At 44.3% G+C, this 15,196-nt stretch overlaps 2 protein-coding genes across 2 annotated transcripts in view; one reads left to right on the top strand and one right to left on the bottom strand.

The window, feature by feature from the left end:
• Positions 1-15,196, bottom strand: part of LOC311123183 (forkhead box protein P1-like) — a gene marked incomplete at its 3' end in the record, with an annotated part of 133,593 nt that overhangs the window by 45,422 nt on the left and 72,975 nt on the right. The gene's annotated exons all lie outside the window — the stretch shown is intronic.
• LOC311123184 (splicing factor 3B subunit 5-like) lies at positions 3,922-4,439 on the top strand. Its single transcript, XM_084197446.1, has one exon. It carries the CDS (start codon positions 3,977-3,979, stop codon positions 4,235-4,237), a length of 261 nt encoding a protein of 86 aa, XP_084053572.1. The 5' UTR covers positions 3,922-3,976; the 3' UTR covers positions 4,238-4,439.

The following is a 15,196-nucleotide window of genomic DNA, read 5'->3' as shown; positions in this document are numbered from 1 at the left end:
TGTGAGATTCACTCCAACACAAACAGAGAAATCTAACGCAATGCTAAGGGACAAACAATAACATACTCTTTATAGCCCTAATTACAAGAACATGATATTTAACCCATTCAGTTACAGTATGACCAAGTTCTTATCTTCCCGCCAAAAGTGGCAGACCTACCTAGCACTTAAAGCATGCAATACAAGATCAATGTAATTCAATAACCTCAAGTTGTAGGTAAGAATAAGTTGATGGTTAAAAGTTATATACACATTGTACTACAGCACTTACGCAAAATGTGCAGCAAGAAGTCAAGTATAAATAGACAATAGAACACAAATGACAGAGCTGTATAATGGAATAAAGGAGAATAGGTTCTTATTCTAAGACACAACGATCTTACCTGGTGAGGCAGCATGGCACAACATAGCACTGAATAGTTTAAGCCAAGCCTACGGATTACTACAGGGGAACATTCAAATTAAATCAAATCAAATTGTATTGGCCACATGCGCCGAATACAACAGGTGCAGACATTACAGTGAAATGCTTACTTACAGCCCTTAACCAACAGTGCATTTATTTTTTAACAAAAAAGTAAGTGTTGAGAAAAAAAGAGCAGAAGTAAAATAAAATAACAGTAGGGAGGGTATATATATACAGGGGGGTACCGGTGCAGAGTCAATGTGCGGGGGCACCGGCTAGTTGAGGTAGTTGAAGTAATATATACATGTGGGTAGAGTTAAAGTGACTATGCATAAATAATTAACAGAGTAGCAGCAGCGTAAAAGGATGGGGTGTGGGGGCAGTGCAAAGAGTCCGGGTAGCCATGATTAGCTGTTCAGGAGTCTTATGGCTTGGGGGTAGAAGCTGTTGAGAAGTCTTTTGGACCTAGACTTGGCACTCCAGTACCGCTTGCCGTGCGGTAGCAGAGAGAACAGTCTATGACTAGGGTGGCTGGAGTCTTTGACAATTTTGAGGGCCTTCCTCTGACACCGCCTGGTATAGAGGTCCTGGATGGCAGGAAGCTTGGCCCCAGTGATGTACTGGGCCGTACGCACTACCCTCTGTAGTGCCTTGTGGTCGGTAGCCAAGCAGTTGCCATACCAGGCGGTGATGCAACCAGTCAGGATGCTCTCGATGGTGCAGCTGTAGAATTTTTTGAGGATCTGAGGACCCATGCCAAATCTTTTCAGTCTCCTGAGGGGGAATAGGCTTTGTCGTGCCCTCTTCACGACTGTCTTGGTGTGTTTGGACCATGATAGTTTGTTGGTGATGTGGACACCAAGGAACTTGAAGCTCTCAACCTGTTCCACTACAGCCCCGTCGATGAGAATGGGGGCGTGCTCGGTCCTCTTTTTTTTTCCTGTAGTCCACAATCATCTCCTTTGTCTTGGTCACGTTGAGGGAGAGGTTGTTATCCTGGCACCACACGGCCAGGTCTCTGACCTCCTCCCTATAGGCAGTCTCATCGTTGTCGGTGATCAGGCCTACCACTGTTGTGTCGTCAGCAAACTTAATGATGGTGTTGGAGTCGTGCCTGGCCATGCAGTCATGGGTGAACAGGGAGTACAGGAGGGGACTGAGCACGCACCCCTGAAGGGCCCCCGTGTTGAGGATCAGTGTGGCAGATGTGTTGTTACCTACCCTTACCACCTGGGGGCGGCCCATCAGGAAGTCCAGGTTCCAGTTGCAGAGGGAGGTGTTTAGTCCCAGGATCCTTAGCTTAGTGATGAGCTTTGAGGGCACTATGGTGTTGAATGCTGAGCTGTAGTCAATGAATATCATTCTCACGTAGGTGTTCCTCTTGTCCAGGTGGGAAAGGGCAGTGTGGAGTGCAATAGAGATTGCATCATCTGTGGATCTGTTGGGGCGGTATGCAAATTGGAGTGGGTCTAGGGTTTCTGGGATAATGCTGTTGATGTGAGCCATGACCAGCCTTTCAAAGCACTTCATGGCTACAGACGTCAGTGCTACGGGTCGGTAGTCATTTAGGCAGGTTATCTTAGAGTCCTTGGGCACGGGGACTATGGTGGTCTGCTTGAAACATGTTGGTATTACATACTCAGTCAGGGACATGTTGAAAATGTCAGTGAAGACACTTGCCAGTTGGTCAGCACATGCTCGGAGTACACGTCCTGGTAATCCGTCTGGCCCTGCGGCCTTGTGAATGTTGACCTGCTTGAAAGTCTTACTCACATCGGCTACGGAGAGCGTGATCACATAGTCATCCGGAACAGCTGGTGCTCTCATGCATGCTTCAGTGTTGCTTGCCTCGAAGCGAGCATAGAAGTGGTTTAGCTCGTCTGGAAGTCTTGTGTCACTGGGCAGCTCACGGCTGTGCTTCCCTTTGTAGTCTGTAATAGTTTTCAAGCCCTGCCACATCCGACGAGCGTCAGAGCCAGTGTAGTACGATTCAATCTTAGTCCTGTATTGACTCTTTGCCTGTTTGATGATTCGTCGGAGGGCATAGCGGGATTTCTTATAAGCGTCCGGGTTAGAGTCCCACTCCTTGAAAGCGGCAGCTCTACCCTTTAGCTCAGTGCGGATGTTTCCTGTAATCCATGGCTTCTGGTTGGGGTATGTACGTACGGTCACTGTGGGGACGACATCATCGATGCACTTATTGATGAAGCCAGTGACTGATGTGGTGTACTCCTCAATGCTATCTGAAGAATCCCGGAACATGTTCCAGTCTGTGCTAGCAAAACAGTCCTGTAGCTTAGCATCTGCGTCATCTGACCACTTTTTTATTAACCGAGTCACTGGTGCTTCCTGCTTTAGTTTTTGCTTATAAGCAGGAATCAGGATAGAGTTATGGTCAGATTTGCCAAATGGAGGGCGAGGGAGAGCTTTGTATGCGTCTCTGTGTGTGGAGTAAAGGTGGTCTAGAGTTTTTTTTTCCTCTGGTTGCACATTTAACATGCTGGTAGAAATGAGGTAGAACGGATTTAAGTTTCCCTGCATTAAAGTCCCTGGCCACTAGGAGCGCTGCATCTGGATGAGCGTTTTCCTGTTGACTTATGGCCTTATACAGCTCATTCAGTGCAATCTTAATGCCAGCATTGGTTTGTGGTGGTAAATAGACAGCTATGAAAAATATAGATGAAAACTCTCTTGGTAAATAGTGTGGTCTACAGCTTATCATAAGATACTCTACCTCAGGCGAGCAAAACCTTGAGACTTCCTTAGTATTTGATTTTGTGCACCAGCTGTTGTTTACAAATATACACAGACCGCCACCCCTTGTCTTACCGGAGTCAGCCGTTCTATCCTGCCGATGTAGCGTATAGCCCGCTAGCTGTATGTTATCCATGTCGTCGTTCAGCCACGACTCGGTGAAACATAAGATATTACAGTTTTTAATGTCCCGTTGGTAGGATAACCGTAATCTTAGGTCATCGAATTTGTTCTCCAATGATTGAAGATTGGCTAATAGGATTGATGGGAGCGGCAGTTTACTCGCTCGCCGTCGGATCCTTACAAGGCACCCCAACCTACGTCCACGATATCTCCGTCTCTTCCTCATGCGAATGACAGGGATTTGGGCCTTGTCGGGTGTCTGTAGGATATCCTTCGCGGCCGCCTCGTTGAAGAAAAAATCTTCGTCCAATACGAGGTGAGTAATCGCTGTCCTGATATCCAGAAGCTCTTTTTGGTTATAAGAGACGATGGAAGAAACATTATGTACAAAATAAATTACAAATAACGCGGAAAAACACACATAATAGTACAATTGGTTAGAGGGCTGTAAAACGGCAGCCATCTTCTCCGGCGCTGTTCTGTAGATTTCATGAATAAACAAAAGTACTGTTTAGTTTTCTCTGTAACTTATGACACATGATTTGGTGTAACGTGTCTGGTTTACTAAGAATGGTGTTGGAGCTAAGATACTCGAGTCATTTCTGCTTCCTCTGCTAATGACGCTGACCTGAAATTATCAACGTTGTCGTACAGATTTGAACAACGGTTTTGATTTTTAACATTTGCCTGAAGATGACAGACCGCTACAACATTCACAGCCAGTTGGAGCATCTTCAATCTAAATACATTGGAACAGGCCATGCGGACACCAGCAAGTGGGAATGGTTGGTGAACCAACATCGGGACTCATACTGTTCATATATGGGCCACTTTGACCTGCTGAATTACTTCTCTGTTGCTGAGAACGAGAGCAAAGCCCGTGTGCGCTTCAATCTCATGGAGAAGATGCTGCAGCCCTGTGGCCCACCTTCGGACAAACCTGACAATGCCTAGGCTAAGGACTTCAACTGACAAGATGTGGATTTTATTGTTTGGCTATCCATCATGTTGATAAGAAGTCATGTTTGAGGTTGGAGATGCATGAAATGGAAGAAATGTTGACGAACGATGCATAAGTTTCCCTTTTTCCCCCCACCCATTTGATATTTGTTGTTTGCCTTAAGAATTTGCATAGAAAATAAACATTGAGAAGAAAAAATATAAAATAATAATGACAAAAAATTATAATAATGAAAATAAAAATTTAAATTAAAAATAAAATAGATACTCGAGTCAACAAGACATGATGGGAGTTTTTAGATACTAATGGGTAAAGACATAGAATTCTGGAAATCATTAACAGAAAAAAATCTGCCACAACACCTACTGCATCATCAATCAGCATAAATACGGTAACTGTATCAAAAAAAAAAAAAAAAGATACTTGAGTCAACAAGACATGATGGGAGTTTTTAGATACTAATGGGTAAAGACATAGAATTCTGGAAATCATTAACATAAAAAAATCTGCCACAACACCTACTGCATCATCAATCAGCATAAATACGGTAACTGTGACACTGCAATGCAACACTGTGTATTGTAAGATCATCCACGTTGATATCACGTTGATCATCAAACAGAAACTAAGGTCATTAAGACTTTCATATTCGATAAAGTGGAAAACTGTCAGAAAATAATCACTTACAGTATTAGTCATACTGTTTGGGCACTGTTTTCCCCAATTACTTTATAAAATAGTTTTAAAAGCGAAAGACACAGGATGAGTCAAAATAATGATATAAAAAGGCCTAGCTGGGGAACGTATGTAGAGTGTTTCGAGGTGAGGCCGGCTAGAGGCTGACGAATGATTTGTTGTTTAACAAGGCGACTGTAGCTGGCTGCCTTGGAGAGGCCTGATGCTGTGCTAAAATAACCCATTGTGAGCTGTCACTGTGATGTTTACACAGCACCCACTCTTCTCTTCACACAAGGCCTCTCTTCTCTCTCTTCTCTCTTCTCTCTTCTCTCTCTCCCCTCTTTCCCTGGAATTCATCTCCTTTTGATCTCACATTCAAAGGTACCGGGGCTTGATAGACGTACAAGCCTAAAAGCAGCTCCAGACGCGATAAACTGCCAGCGGATGACAGGCCGGAGCGTCTAGAGCAGAGAAATGAGGAGAACAGTATGTTATCTGGCCACTACAATTGCACAAATCAAGAGACATATTAGGTGGAACTGATCAGATACTGTTCAAAGACAGATAATTGTAACAGATAACTAGGATGCAAAGGGAACAGGAGCCAGCCTTGCTATAGGGCGAAGCAGCTGTAAAGCTAAGGGGGGAAATACTGTATGTTTTTAGAATTAACTAGGGTTTTACACAGAATTACACTTATCAAAGTTTGACTTATTCTAATGTACAGGACCAGTAGATTGAACAGTGTATATTTCTAACTGGCAAAACATCTCATGTGTAACATGACGCTTGCCAATTGGATTCAGATATTTGTATGTGCAGAACCTGTATATGTACAGGTGCAACTGGAGAAGCTTTGTTGGAATGTGCTGCTATGGTTGTTTGTACTACAGGCTAAGCTGTAGCTGTACAGTATAAGGAACAAAATAAACACACACACACACACACACACACACACACACCCTCCAGGATCTGATAAGGAAAACACCCTCCAGGATCTGACAAGGTCTTATCGCCAACAAAGACGATGCAATTTGGTATCCTTGTCATTTGCACATTCTCTTTCAAATGTGTTCAAAGTTCACACCTTCCCCTGTGTTAACGGGTCTGCTTTAATAAACAACGGCTGCCTTATTTCTGCATCTACTTTCACACCATATTAGTGAATAGAGCCTCTGAAAAGGCAGGAGCAGCTCTCATGTCCCAGGGCTATCTAGCAGCGATAAGGGAATGGCTAAGTACTGGATGTCTTTATATGCAGTCTGCACATGTGGATTATTTACAGGCTTTGGGTTTCCTGCTGTTAAAGCCAGCTCTGGGTGCCATACAAATCCCTTCTCAGAGAATTACCACAAGTCTTTGCTTTGATTCAGCCCTAAACTTTTTACTACGTTGCAATGGTACGCACATTTTGGACATGACCAAAGGCACTTCTTTATCTCTCTACATCTGTTGACCTTGAGTAAACAAAAAATACAAACAACTTGAGTCCAACTGTAGAGGAATTCTAATGCACTGGTTATAGAGAGATATGTCTAGTGGCAGGCTAAGTTACTCAGAATGGAGACCAACAACACTCATCCTCCAGTTCAAACTGACAGACAAATCATAGAAAAATGTGAGCCAGGTCAAAGAGAGTGGTTGTGTGAAAAGTGAGAGGGCTCCATTCAGGGTGGCTCCACTGGAAGAGGGGCGGTGAGAAGCGAAAAGTGGGTCTGGTCTAGTGTGTTTGTTCAGGCCCATCAGGAGAGAGCCCTCTTTATTTCCTCTGACTCACCAGTGTCCTCCAACCCCAAAGCCAGGGTAGACCTTGAATGTGAAATGGTTTCAAACAAATTGCCCCTAATTGCTAGAAGACGTGCGCGCAGGTGTAATCGGATCCCTGTGGCCATTGTGGAGACTGGAGAGAGAGAAAAAAGGGTAGAGAGAGGAGTGGAGGAAAGCTGAGAGGAAAAGAGGAGAGCGGGGTCCAGTGTTAGCTGTTTACCCAGTGGCTGGAGTTCATTAGACAGGAGACCAAGGTTCTCAGACGGCCAGCAAAAACACAGCTAATAGGTTAGTTCTTAATGTAGTCCTGCTCAGCAGACACAGACATTTCTCCCCCTTCTCAGGCCTCAGTGGATTTGCCTGGTGATGGCCTAAATGTCAAGGTCATCTGCTTCACTTTCTGAGTGAAAGAGCACACATCTCAACTCACCTGACATTTATGGCCCTGGCTCTACCCCTGCAATGTTTCATCCAAACAAAGGGCCTTTTGCACCTCAGCTGCAGCCCTGTGCAAAAAGCTCCCTTCTCTCTGGATCCTCCTGGTGTGTTCAAAGTACAGTAGGCTAACTCCCTCCTACGGATAGGAACGCTGTTCCTTCCATTTTTGTAAATTACGCAGGCTATTGTAAGACTGGTGGGGAATTTATTGAAACTGGGAGAGTTACTGACACAATTTATTTTAGAATAGTACAAGTAGGATGACGTGGGGTCAGGGGGGCATTGAGTGTGCAAACATATAGTAATGGAATTCACTTACAATAAGTGTCATTTTTATTGAAATGTATATGATTTGGGGGAATTCTTAAACATGTGAGCAGATAAGCAGCGGGAGGAATCGTGTCAATTTATATTAATTGAGTTATATACTTTTTTTTGTACAAAAGCCGTTTATCTGCAATGCAAAGTAGGCAGGGCTGGATTCTCAGTAAGTATATAATTAATGCCATTTCCAAAATGCCTCTCCACATGGAAAACAGGCACCCATGTTCAAACCTCATGCATTACAGGCCCTCTGAAAAACACTCTCTAACCCATGTATAGATTTCCAAACTAATTCATGTAGAATACATAAATAAATCAACGTTTTGTACCCACTTCAAACCATTATATTCCCTTCCTTTGCTGCACTTTTCAACTAATCTATTAATATTTATGACAACACTAAACATTTCAAATTGCCATGTTTAAACAATATAAAGCACAGCATGCAATTATATAAGATGCAAGCTGACTTCAATAAAAATCCAATTTTGTTTTGTTCCCCCCATAACAGGTAATGCAATGGCTTGACAAATGTTTTTAGGGGGAAAATGGAGTGAAAGAAAAACAGGGTAGAAAGTAAAGTTATTAAACATGAGTGTGGATGGAAGAGGGTGCTGTGGAGCGGGACTAATGATGGAGGGCAAGGAGTGAAGGGAGGGAAAGGAGGAGGGAGAGAGAAAGAGGGAGGGTAGAGAGGGGAGGGAGCATGGAGCAGGCGCAGAGCAGGGCAGAGAGTAAACAGCACCCCAACAGGCGGGCCCCGTCTGGGCCCGGGATCTACTCTGAGCCTGGTACAGGCGGACTGGGAGGTCAGCTCAGCTATGCAGGCCTGACAGGTTCCGTTTGCTGTGTGCCGCCCGTTTGTTTGGATTCTCCAGCCTTTCTTAGCTAGCAGCTTCACAACAGATGGCAAAAAGAAGGCCCCTATTCAAAGAGGTCTGGATCAAAAAATACATATAAAGAAAATCACACATACTGTAGACACAACACAACACACACACACACACACACACACACACACGCACACACACACACACATTCAAGTGTCATTTAGGATCAAAATAACAGGGCCAAAACCTACACAAAATAAGACGATTGTAAGAAAATATGAACACACTGTCTTCACACAGGCAGGACAAACACACACACAAGCATGCACACACATATGGTTCTTTCTGATTATGGGACAACAACTTCCTATCATGATTCAATAACATAATGCAAATCTCCCCTCCGTGAAGGCATTTCTGTCCCCGCTATTCAGCAGTTATTAAATGAATAGTGTGTTTATTACTGCTTTAGTGTGGTGTAAACTCATAAACACCCTCCCGACTACAAGGGAAGCTGTCAACTAAATATTGTTTCCCTCATGAGTCGCTCTTCCACCTCAATTACGCCTTTCAACTTCCGAGGCACTGTATGATAAAGTGGCCGTAAAAATCATTCACATTAATACACCATTGTGCATCTGCTGCTAAAGGTAATTAAAGAAGTAAATGACTCATAAGAATAGACATATGAGCCGCAAAATGAAAGGCAACTGGGCTGCCTCATGAAAATATGTACCATTAAGATACTGCATTTTCATATTCAGGGTAATCAGCTCCACTAGCCTGATGCTGATTTAATCCACTTCACTAGCGAAGTCTTTCAGAGCGCGTCACTCTCTCTCCCTGCATTCTGCTCCTGCACCGCCCGTGAATGGCACCACTAAAGGGAGGTCACACAGAGGCAAATCAGTTGGGGCGCAGTCAATGCTTTGGTTCCATTTCGATGGCAGAAAGAGAGGAAAAAGAGAGAGAGGAAAAAGAGAGAGAGGGAAAAGAGAGAGGAGGAAAATAGAGAGAGGGAGATTGAGTGAGGAGGAGAAGAAAAAAAGAAAAATAGAAAGAATAGAAAAAAAGAAAGAGCTGTGAACAATGCAAGGCAGATCTCAGTCTATACCCTTCTCTGTCCCGCTGCCTTTACTTTTACCTAGCCAACACCAACGCCTGGGGATGCCCACCACTGCATTCTGCTGTAATTTACGTCAAGTCGATAAAACACAGAAACTGTCCTGGGCATGCAAACTATTTAGACGGGTGCTTGGAAAAACCTCCTTGTTTCGTTTGTTATTGCATTTTTGTCTGCAGAGTTGCATCAGGTAGTGTTTGGGAGAGTCATGCATGGGAAAGGATGATTCTAAAACGCAGCGTGAGGCGGGGATTCTGGGGAGATTTATCCAGCGTTGACGCGTAGTGTTTAGAATGGGAATGCCTCGTTGTTTTTCCTCTCATCCACATTACTCAACTTCATCAATACAGCAGCAAACTCTCAAGTTACTTTCAGCAAAGCCCTAAATCTCTGTTTGAGTTGCACTGAATATAGATGAATACAGGCAGCCTACACATTACACACACAACACCTGCTACAAAGCAGTGCTTCCTTGGTTGCTACTGCATTTTGGTTACACTTAATATTTGTGGTATACTAAACATTAAAACAATTGCTTATATCATAGCTCCACTGATCCCAAGCTACAGATGTAGGATATTAATTTGATCACTCTTTTGTTGCAGATAATGTTCCTGGACCGCATAAATTCACTGAAAACCATAACACACAGTTATATTAACAGTATTACACTTTTCATGTAGCCTACTTTTGGCTAGCTAATAGCCTAACCTCCGTTCAATCAACATTATGGATAAAAGTTCAAATCCTGTTGCTGCAGGATTATTTAGGTCAAATTAAGATCCTACACCTGTATATGTACATCATCTGCCATTGATTTCCCTTGTCTTGACCTGGGACCTAAAGCACGTAACCCCCTGTATGAGGTCTATGAGGTGCCAGTGGAGGAATCCCAGTGTGGTTGGAGTGAGAGTTTCTCTACGGGATAATATTTCTATAAATCACAGTGAGCCCAATTGGCCATGGCTGTGGATTGAGTTGCAGTGGAGAGGCAGCTCCCTGGGAATAGCACTGTCTCTGTTGAAGTCATTCCAAGACGGGTAATATGATCCCAGACAGACAGGAATAAAGGAAGAGGAAAAAAATCAGATTGCTTTGGCCATAAACTATAGTGATCTCCTGGCTGAGTCTGGACAGATCAACAGTCAGCTTGGACTGACATGATGCATAGTAGTGTTCTGATGAAAGGATGCAAAGACAAGAGGGCAGTCATACTCTTTCCATTTAATTGGCTTTAACATGGACACTGGGCATTACTCAAACTCTCACAAGTCACATTGGCGTGGACAAGTGTGAGTGAAGTAACAACAAGTCATAGGAGGTCCTGTAAGTGTAAGTAAGCACAGTAACATAACATCCTGTAGTAATTAGCATGCAAGGTGCAGCACAGCGTGGTGACTCTGAACAGACACCTCCTGAGCTGCAGGCTTCAATAAACGTTGCAGGAGAAGATGATCACGAGGCAAATTAAGTTATCTGCCATGCTTAAAGGGCTTCCATAGTAGTGTCAAGTTAGCTGGATGTCCTTTGGATGGTGGACGATTCTTGATACACACAGGAAAGTGTTGAATGTGAAAAACACAGCAGCATTGCAGTTCTTGACACACTCAAACCGGTGCGCCTGGCAAATACTACCATACACCGTTCAAAGGCACTTAAATCTTTTGTCTTGCTCATTCACCCTCTGAATGGTACACATACTCAATCCATGTCTCAGTTGTCTCAAGGCTTAAAAATCCTTCTTTAAACTATCTCCTCCCCTTCATCTACACTGATTGAAGTGGATTTAACAAGTGACATCAATAAGGGATCATAGCTTTCACCTGGATTCACCTGGTCAGTCTACGTCAAATCAAATCAAATTATATTTGTCACATGCGCCGAATACAACATGTGTAGACCTTACAGTGAAATGCTTACTTACAAGCCCTTAACCAACAATGCAATTGTAAGAAAAATAAGTGTTAAGTAACAAATAGATAAGTAAAAAAAATGAATAAAAAAAATAATAACAATAATTAAAGAGCAGCAGTAAAATAAGTAATGAGTCTATATACAAGGGGTACCGGTACAGAGTCAATGTGCGGGGGCACCGGTTAGTCGAGGTAATTGAGGTAATATGTACATGTAGGTAGAGTTAAAGTGACTATGCATAGATAATAAACAGAGAGTAGCAGCAGCGTAAAAGAGGGGGTTGCAATGCAAATCGTCTAGGTAGCCATGATTAGCTGTTCAGGGGTCTTATGGCTTGGGGGTAGAAGCTGTTAAGAAGCCTTTTGGACCTAGACTTGGCGCTCCGGTACCGCTTGCCATGCGGTAGCAGAGAGAACAGTCTATGACTACGGTGGCTGGAGTCTTTGACAATTTTTAGGGCCTACCTCTGACACCGCCTGGTATAGATGTCCTGGATGGCAGGAAGCTTGGCCCCAGTGATGTACTGGGCCGTATGCACTACCCTCTGTAGTGCCTTGCGGTCGAAGGCTGAGCAGTTGCCATACCAGGCAGTGATGCAACCAGTCAGGATGCTCTCGATGGTGCAGCTGTATAACTTTTTGAGGATCTGAGGACCCATGCCAAATCTTTTCAGTCTCCTGAGGGGGAATAGGCTTTGTCGTGCCCTCTTCACGTCTGTCTTGGTGTGTTTGGACCATGATAGTTTGTTGGTGATGTGGACACCAAGGAACTTGAAGCTCTCAACCTGCTCCACTACAGCCCCGTCGATGAGAATGGGGGCGTGCTCGGTCCTCCATTTCCTGTAGTCCACAATCATCTCATTTGTCTTGATCACGTTGAGGGAGAGGTTGTTATCCTGGCACCACACAGCCAGGTCTCTGACCTCCTCCCTATAGGCTGTCTCATTGTTGTCGGTGATCAGGCCTACCACTGTCGTGTCGTCGGCAAACTTAATGATGGTGTTGGAGTCATGCCTGGCCATGCAGTCATGGGTGAACAGGGAGTACAGGAGGGGACTGAGCACGCACCACTGAGGGGCCCCTGTGTTGAGGATCAGCGTGGCAGATGTGTTGTTACCTACCCTTACCACCTGGGCGCGGCCCGTCAGAAAGTCCAGGATCCAGTTGCAGAGGGAGGCGTTTAGTCCCAGGGTCCTTAGCTTAGTGATGAGCTTTGAGGGCACTATGGTGTTGAACGCTGAGCTGTAGTCAATGAATAGCATTCTCACGTAGTTCCTTTTGTCCAGGTGGGAAAGGGCAGTGTGGAGTGCAATAGAGATTGCATCATCTGTGGATCTGTTGGTGCGGTATGCAAATTGGAGTGGGTCTAGGGTTTCTGGGATAATGGTGTTGATGTGAGCCATGACCAGCCTTTCAGAGCACTTCATGGCTACAGACGTGAGTGATACGGGTCTGTAGTCATTTAGGCAGGTTACGTTAGTGTTCTTGGGCACAGGGACTATGGTGGTCTGCATGAAACATGTTGGTATTACAGACTCAGCCAGGGACAGGTTGAAAATATCAGTGAAGACACTTGCCAGTTGGTCAGCGCATGCTCGGAGTACACGTCCTGGTAATCCGTCTGGCCCTGCGGCCTTGTGAATGTTGACCTGTTTAAAGGTCTTACTCACATCGGCTACGGAGAGCGTGATCACACAGTCATCTGGAACAGCTGATGCTCTCATGCATGCTTCAGTGTTGCTTGCATCGAAGCGAGCATAGAAGTAATTTAGCTCGTCTGGTAGCCTTGTGTCACTGGTTAGCTCGCAGCTGTGCTTCCCTTTGTAGTCTGTAATAGTTTGCAAGCCCTGCCAAATCCGACGAGCGTCGGAGCCGGTGTAGTACGATTCCATCTTAGTCTTGTATTGACGCTTTGCCTGTTTGATGGTACATTGGAGGGCATAGCGTGATTTCTATGGGGGTAGAAGCTGTTAAGAAGCTATTCCGGGTTAGAGTCCCGCTCCTTGAAAGCGGCAGCTCTACCCTTTAGCTCAGTGTGGATGTTGCCTGTAATCCATGGCTTCTGGTTGGGGTATGTACGTATGGTCACTGTAGGGACGACGTCATCGATGCACTTATTGATGAAGCCAGTGACTGATGTGCTGTACTCCTCAATGCCATTGGAAGAATCCCGGAACATATTCCAGTCTGTGCTAGCAAAACAGTCCTGTAGCTTAGCAACTGCGTCATCTGACCACTTCTTTATTGACCGTGTCACTGGTGCTTCCTGCTTTAGTTTTTGCTTGTAAGCAGCAATCAGGAAAAATTATGGTCAGATTTGCCAAATGGAGGGCGAGGGCGAGGGAGAGCTTTGTATGCGTCTCTGTGTGTGGAGTAAAGGTGGTCTAGAGTTTTTTTTCCTCTGGTTGCACATTTAACATGCTGGTAGAAATGAGGTAAAACGGATGTAAGTTTCCCTGCATTAAAGTCCCCAGCGACTAGGAGCGCCGCCTCTGGATGAGTGTTTTCCTGTTTGCTTATGAACTTATACAGCTCATTGCGTGCGGTCTTAGTGCCAGCATCGGTTTGTGTTGGTAAATAGACAGCTACGAAAAATATAGATGAAAACTCTCTTGGCTTATCATGAGATACTCTACCTCAGGCGAGCAAAACCTAGAGACTTCTTTAATATTAGATTTTGTGCACCAGCTGTTGTTTACAAATATACACAGACCGCCAGCTGTATGTCGTCGTTCAGCCACGACTCTGTGAAACATAAGATAATATAGTTTTTAATGTCCCGTTGGTAGGATATTCGTGATCGTAGCTTGTCTATTTTGTTATCCAATGATTGTACGTTGGCTAATAGGACTGATGGTAGAGGCAGATTACCCACTCGCCATCGGATACTTATAAGGCACCACGACCTATGTCCCCGATATCTCCATCTCTTTCTTGTGGTCCTCTGTAGCTCAGCTGGTAGAGCACGGCGCTTGTAACGCCAAGGTAGTGGGTTCGATCCCCGGGACCACCCATACACAAAAATGTATGCACGCATGACTGTAAGTCGCTTTGGATAAAAGCGTCTGCTAAATGGCATATTATTTATTATTATTTCTCCTGCGTATGACGGGGTTTTGGGCCTTATCGGGTATCTGAAGTAAATCCTTCGCGTCCGACTCGTTAAAGAAAAAATCTTGGTCCAGTACGAGGTGAGTTATCGCTGTCCTGATATCCAGAAGCTCTTTTCGGTCATAAGAGACGGTGGCAGAAACATTATGTACAAAATAAGTTACAAATAATGCGCAAAAAACATACACAATAGCACAATTGGTTAGTAGCCCGTAAAACGGCAGCCATCTAATCCGGCGCCATTCCGGCTTTCCATTCTGTCATGAAAGAGGAGGTGTTCCTAATGTTTTGTACACTCAGTGTATGTCCTGATTGAACTTGAATGAATTTGAAATGAATGCAATTAGGTGATGAATCTATCTAGATTCTGATCTAGCATTAGTCAATAATAAATCATTACCATTATTCTATTTTACTTGTTCTGTCCTCCCCTAAAAATGAGAAACATACATATACAGCGTGGTGATAATGAAACAAACCCAAAGTGAAATGCAGGCATAGCTACAAACAGTAATAGCCCAAACAACAAGCACTGCAAGAACCAAGGGCATGTGGGATTTAGAATGGGGGGCCAGGCGGGAAATGACAGACTGCTGTTCACCTCCATTAGCTGCTACAGTATGTGAGAGCGGTGCATCTAGCAGCACACGACCTGTGAAAAATCTTAGATCTCGCTCTGTCTTGGAATGGGATTGCCGCATTAATTATTGGGAACTGTAATCTCTCAAGCAAATCAAATTACTCTCATTAACCGCACAAGAAAACTGC

This window comes from Coregonus lavaretus (assembly GCF_964263955.1).
Source record: "Coregonus lavaretus genome assembly, contig: HAP1_SCAFFOLD_1157, whole genome shotgun sequence".
NCBI classification, from domain to species: domain Eukaryota; kingdom Metazoa; phylum Chordata; class Actinopteri; order Salmoniformes; family Salmonidae; genus Coregonus; species Coregonus lavaretus.
The sequence above is the reverse complement of the archived record's forward strand: the minus strand, read 5'-3'. Positions and strand labels throughout refer to the sequence as shown.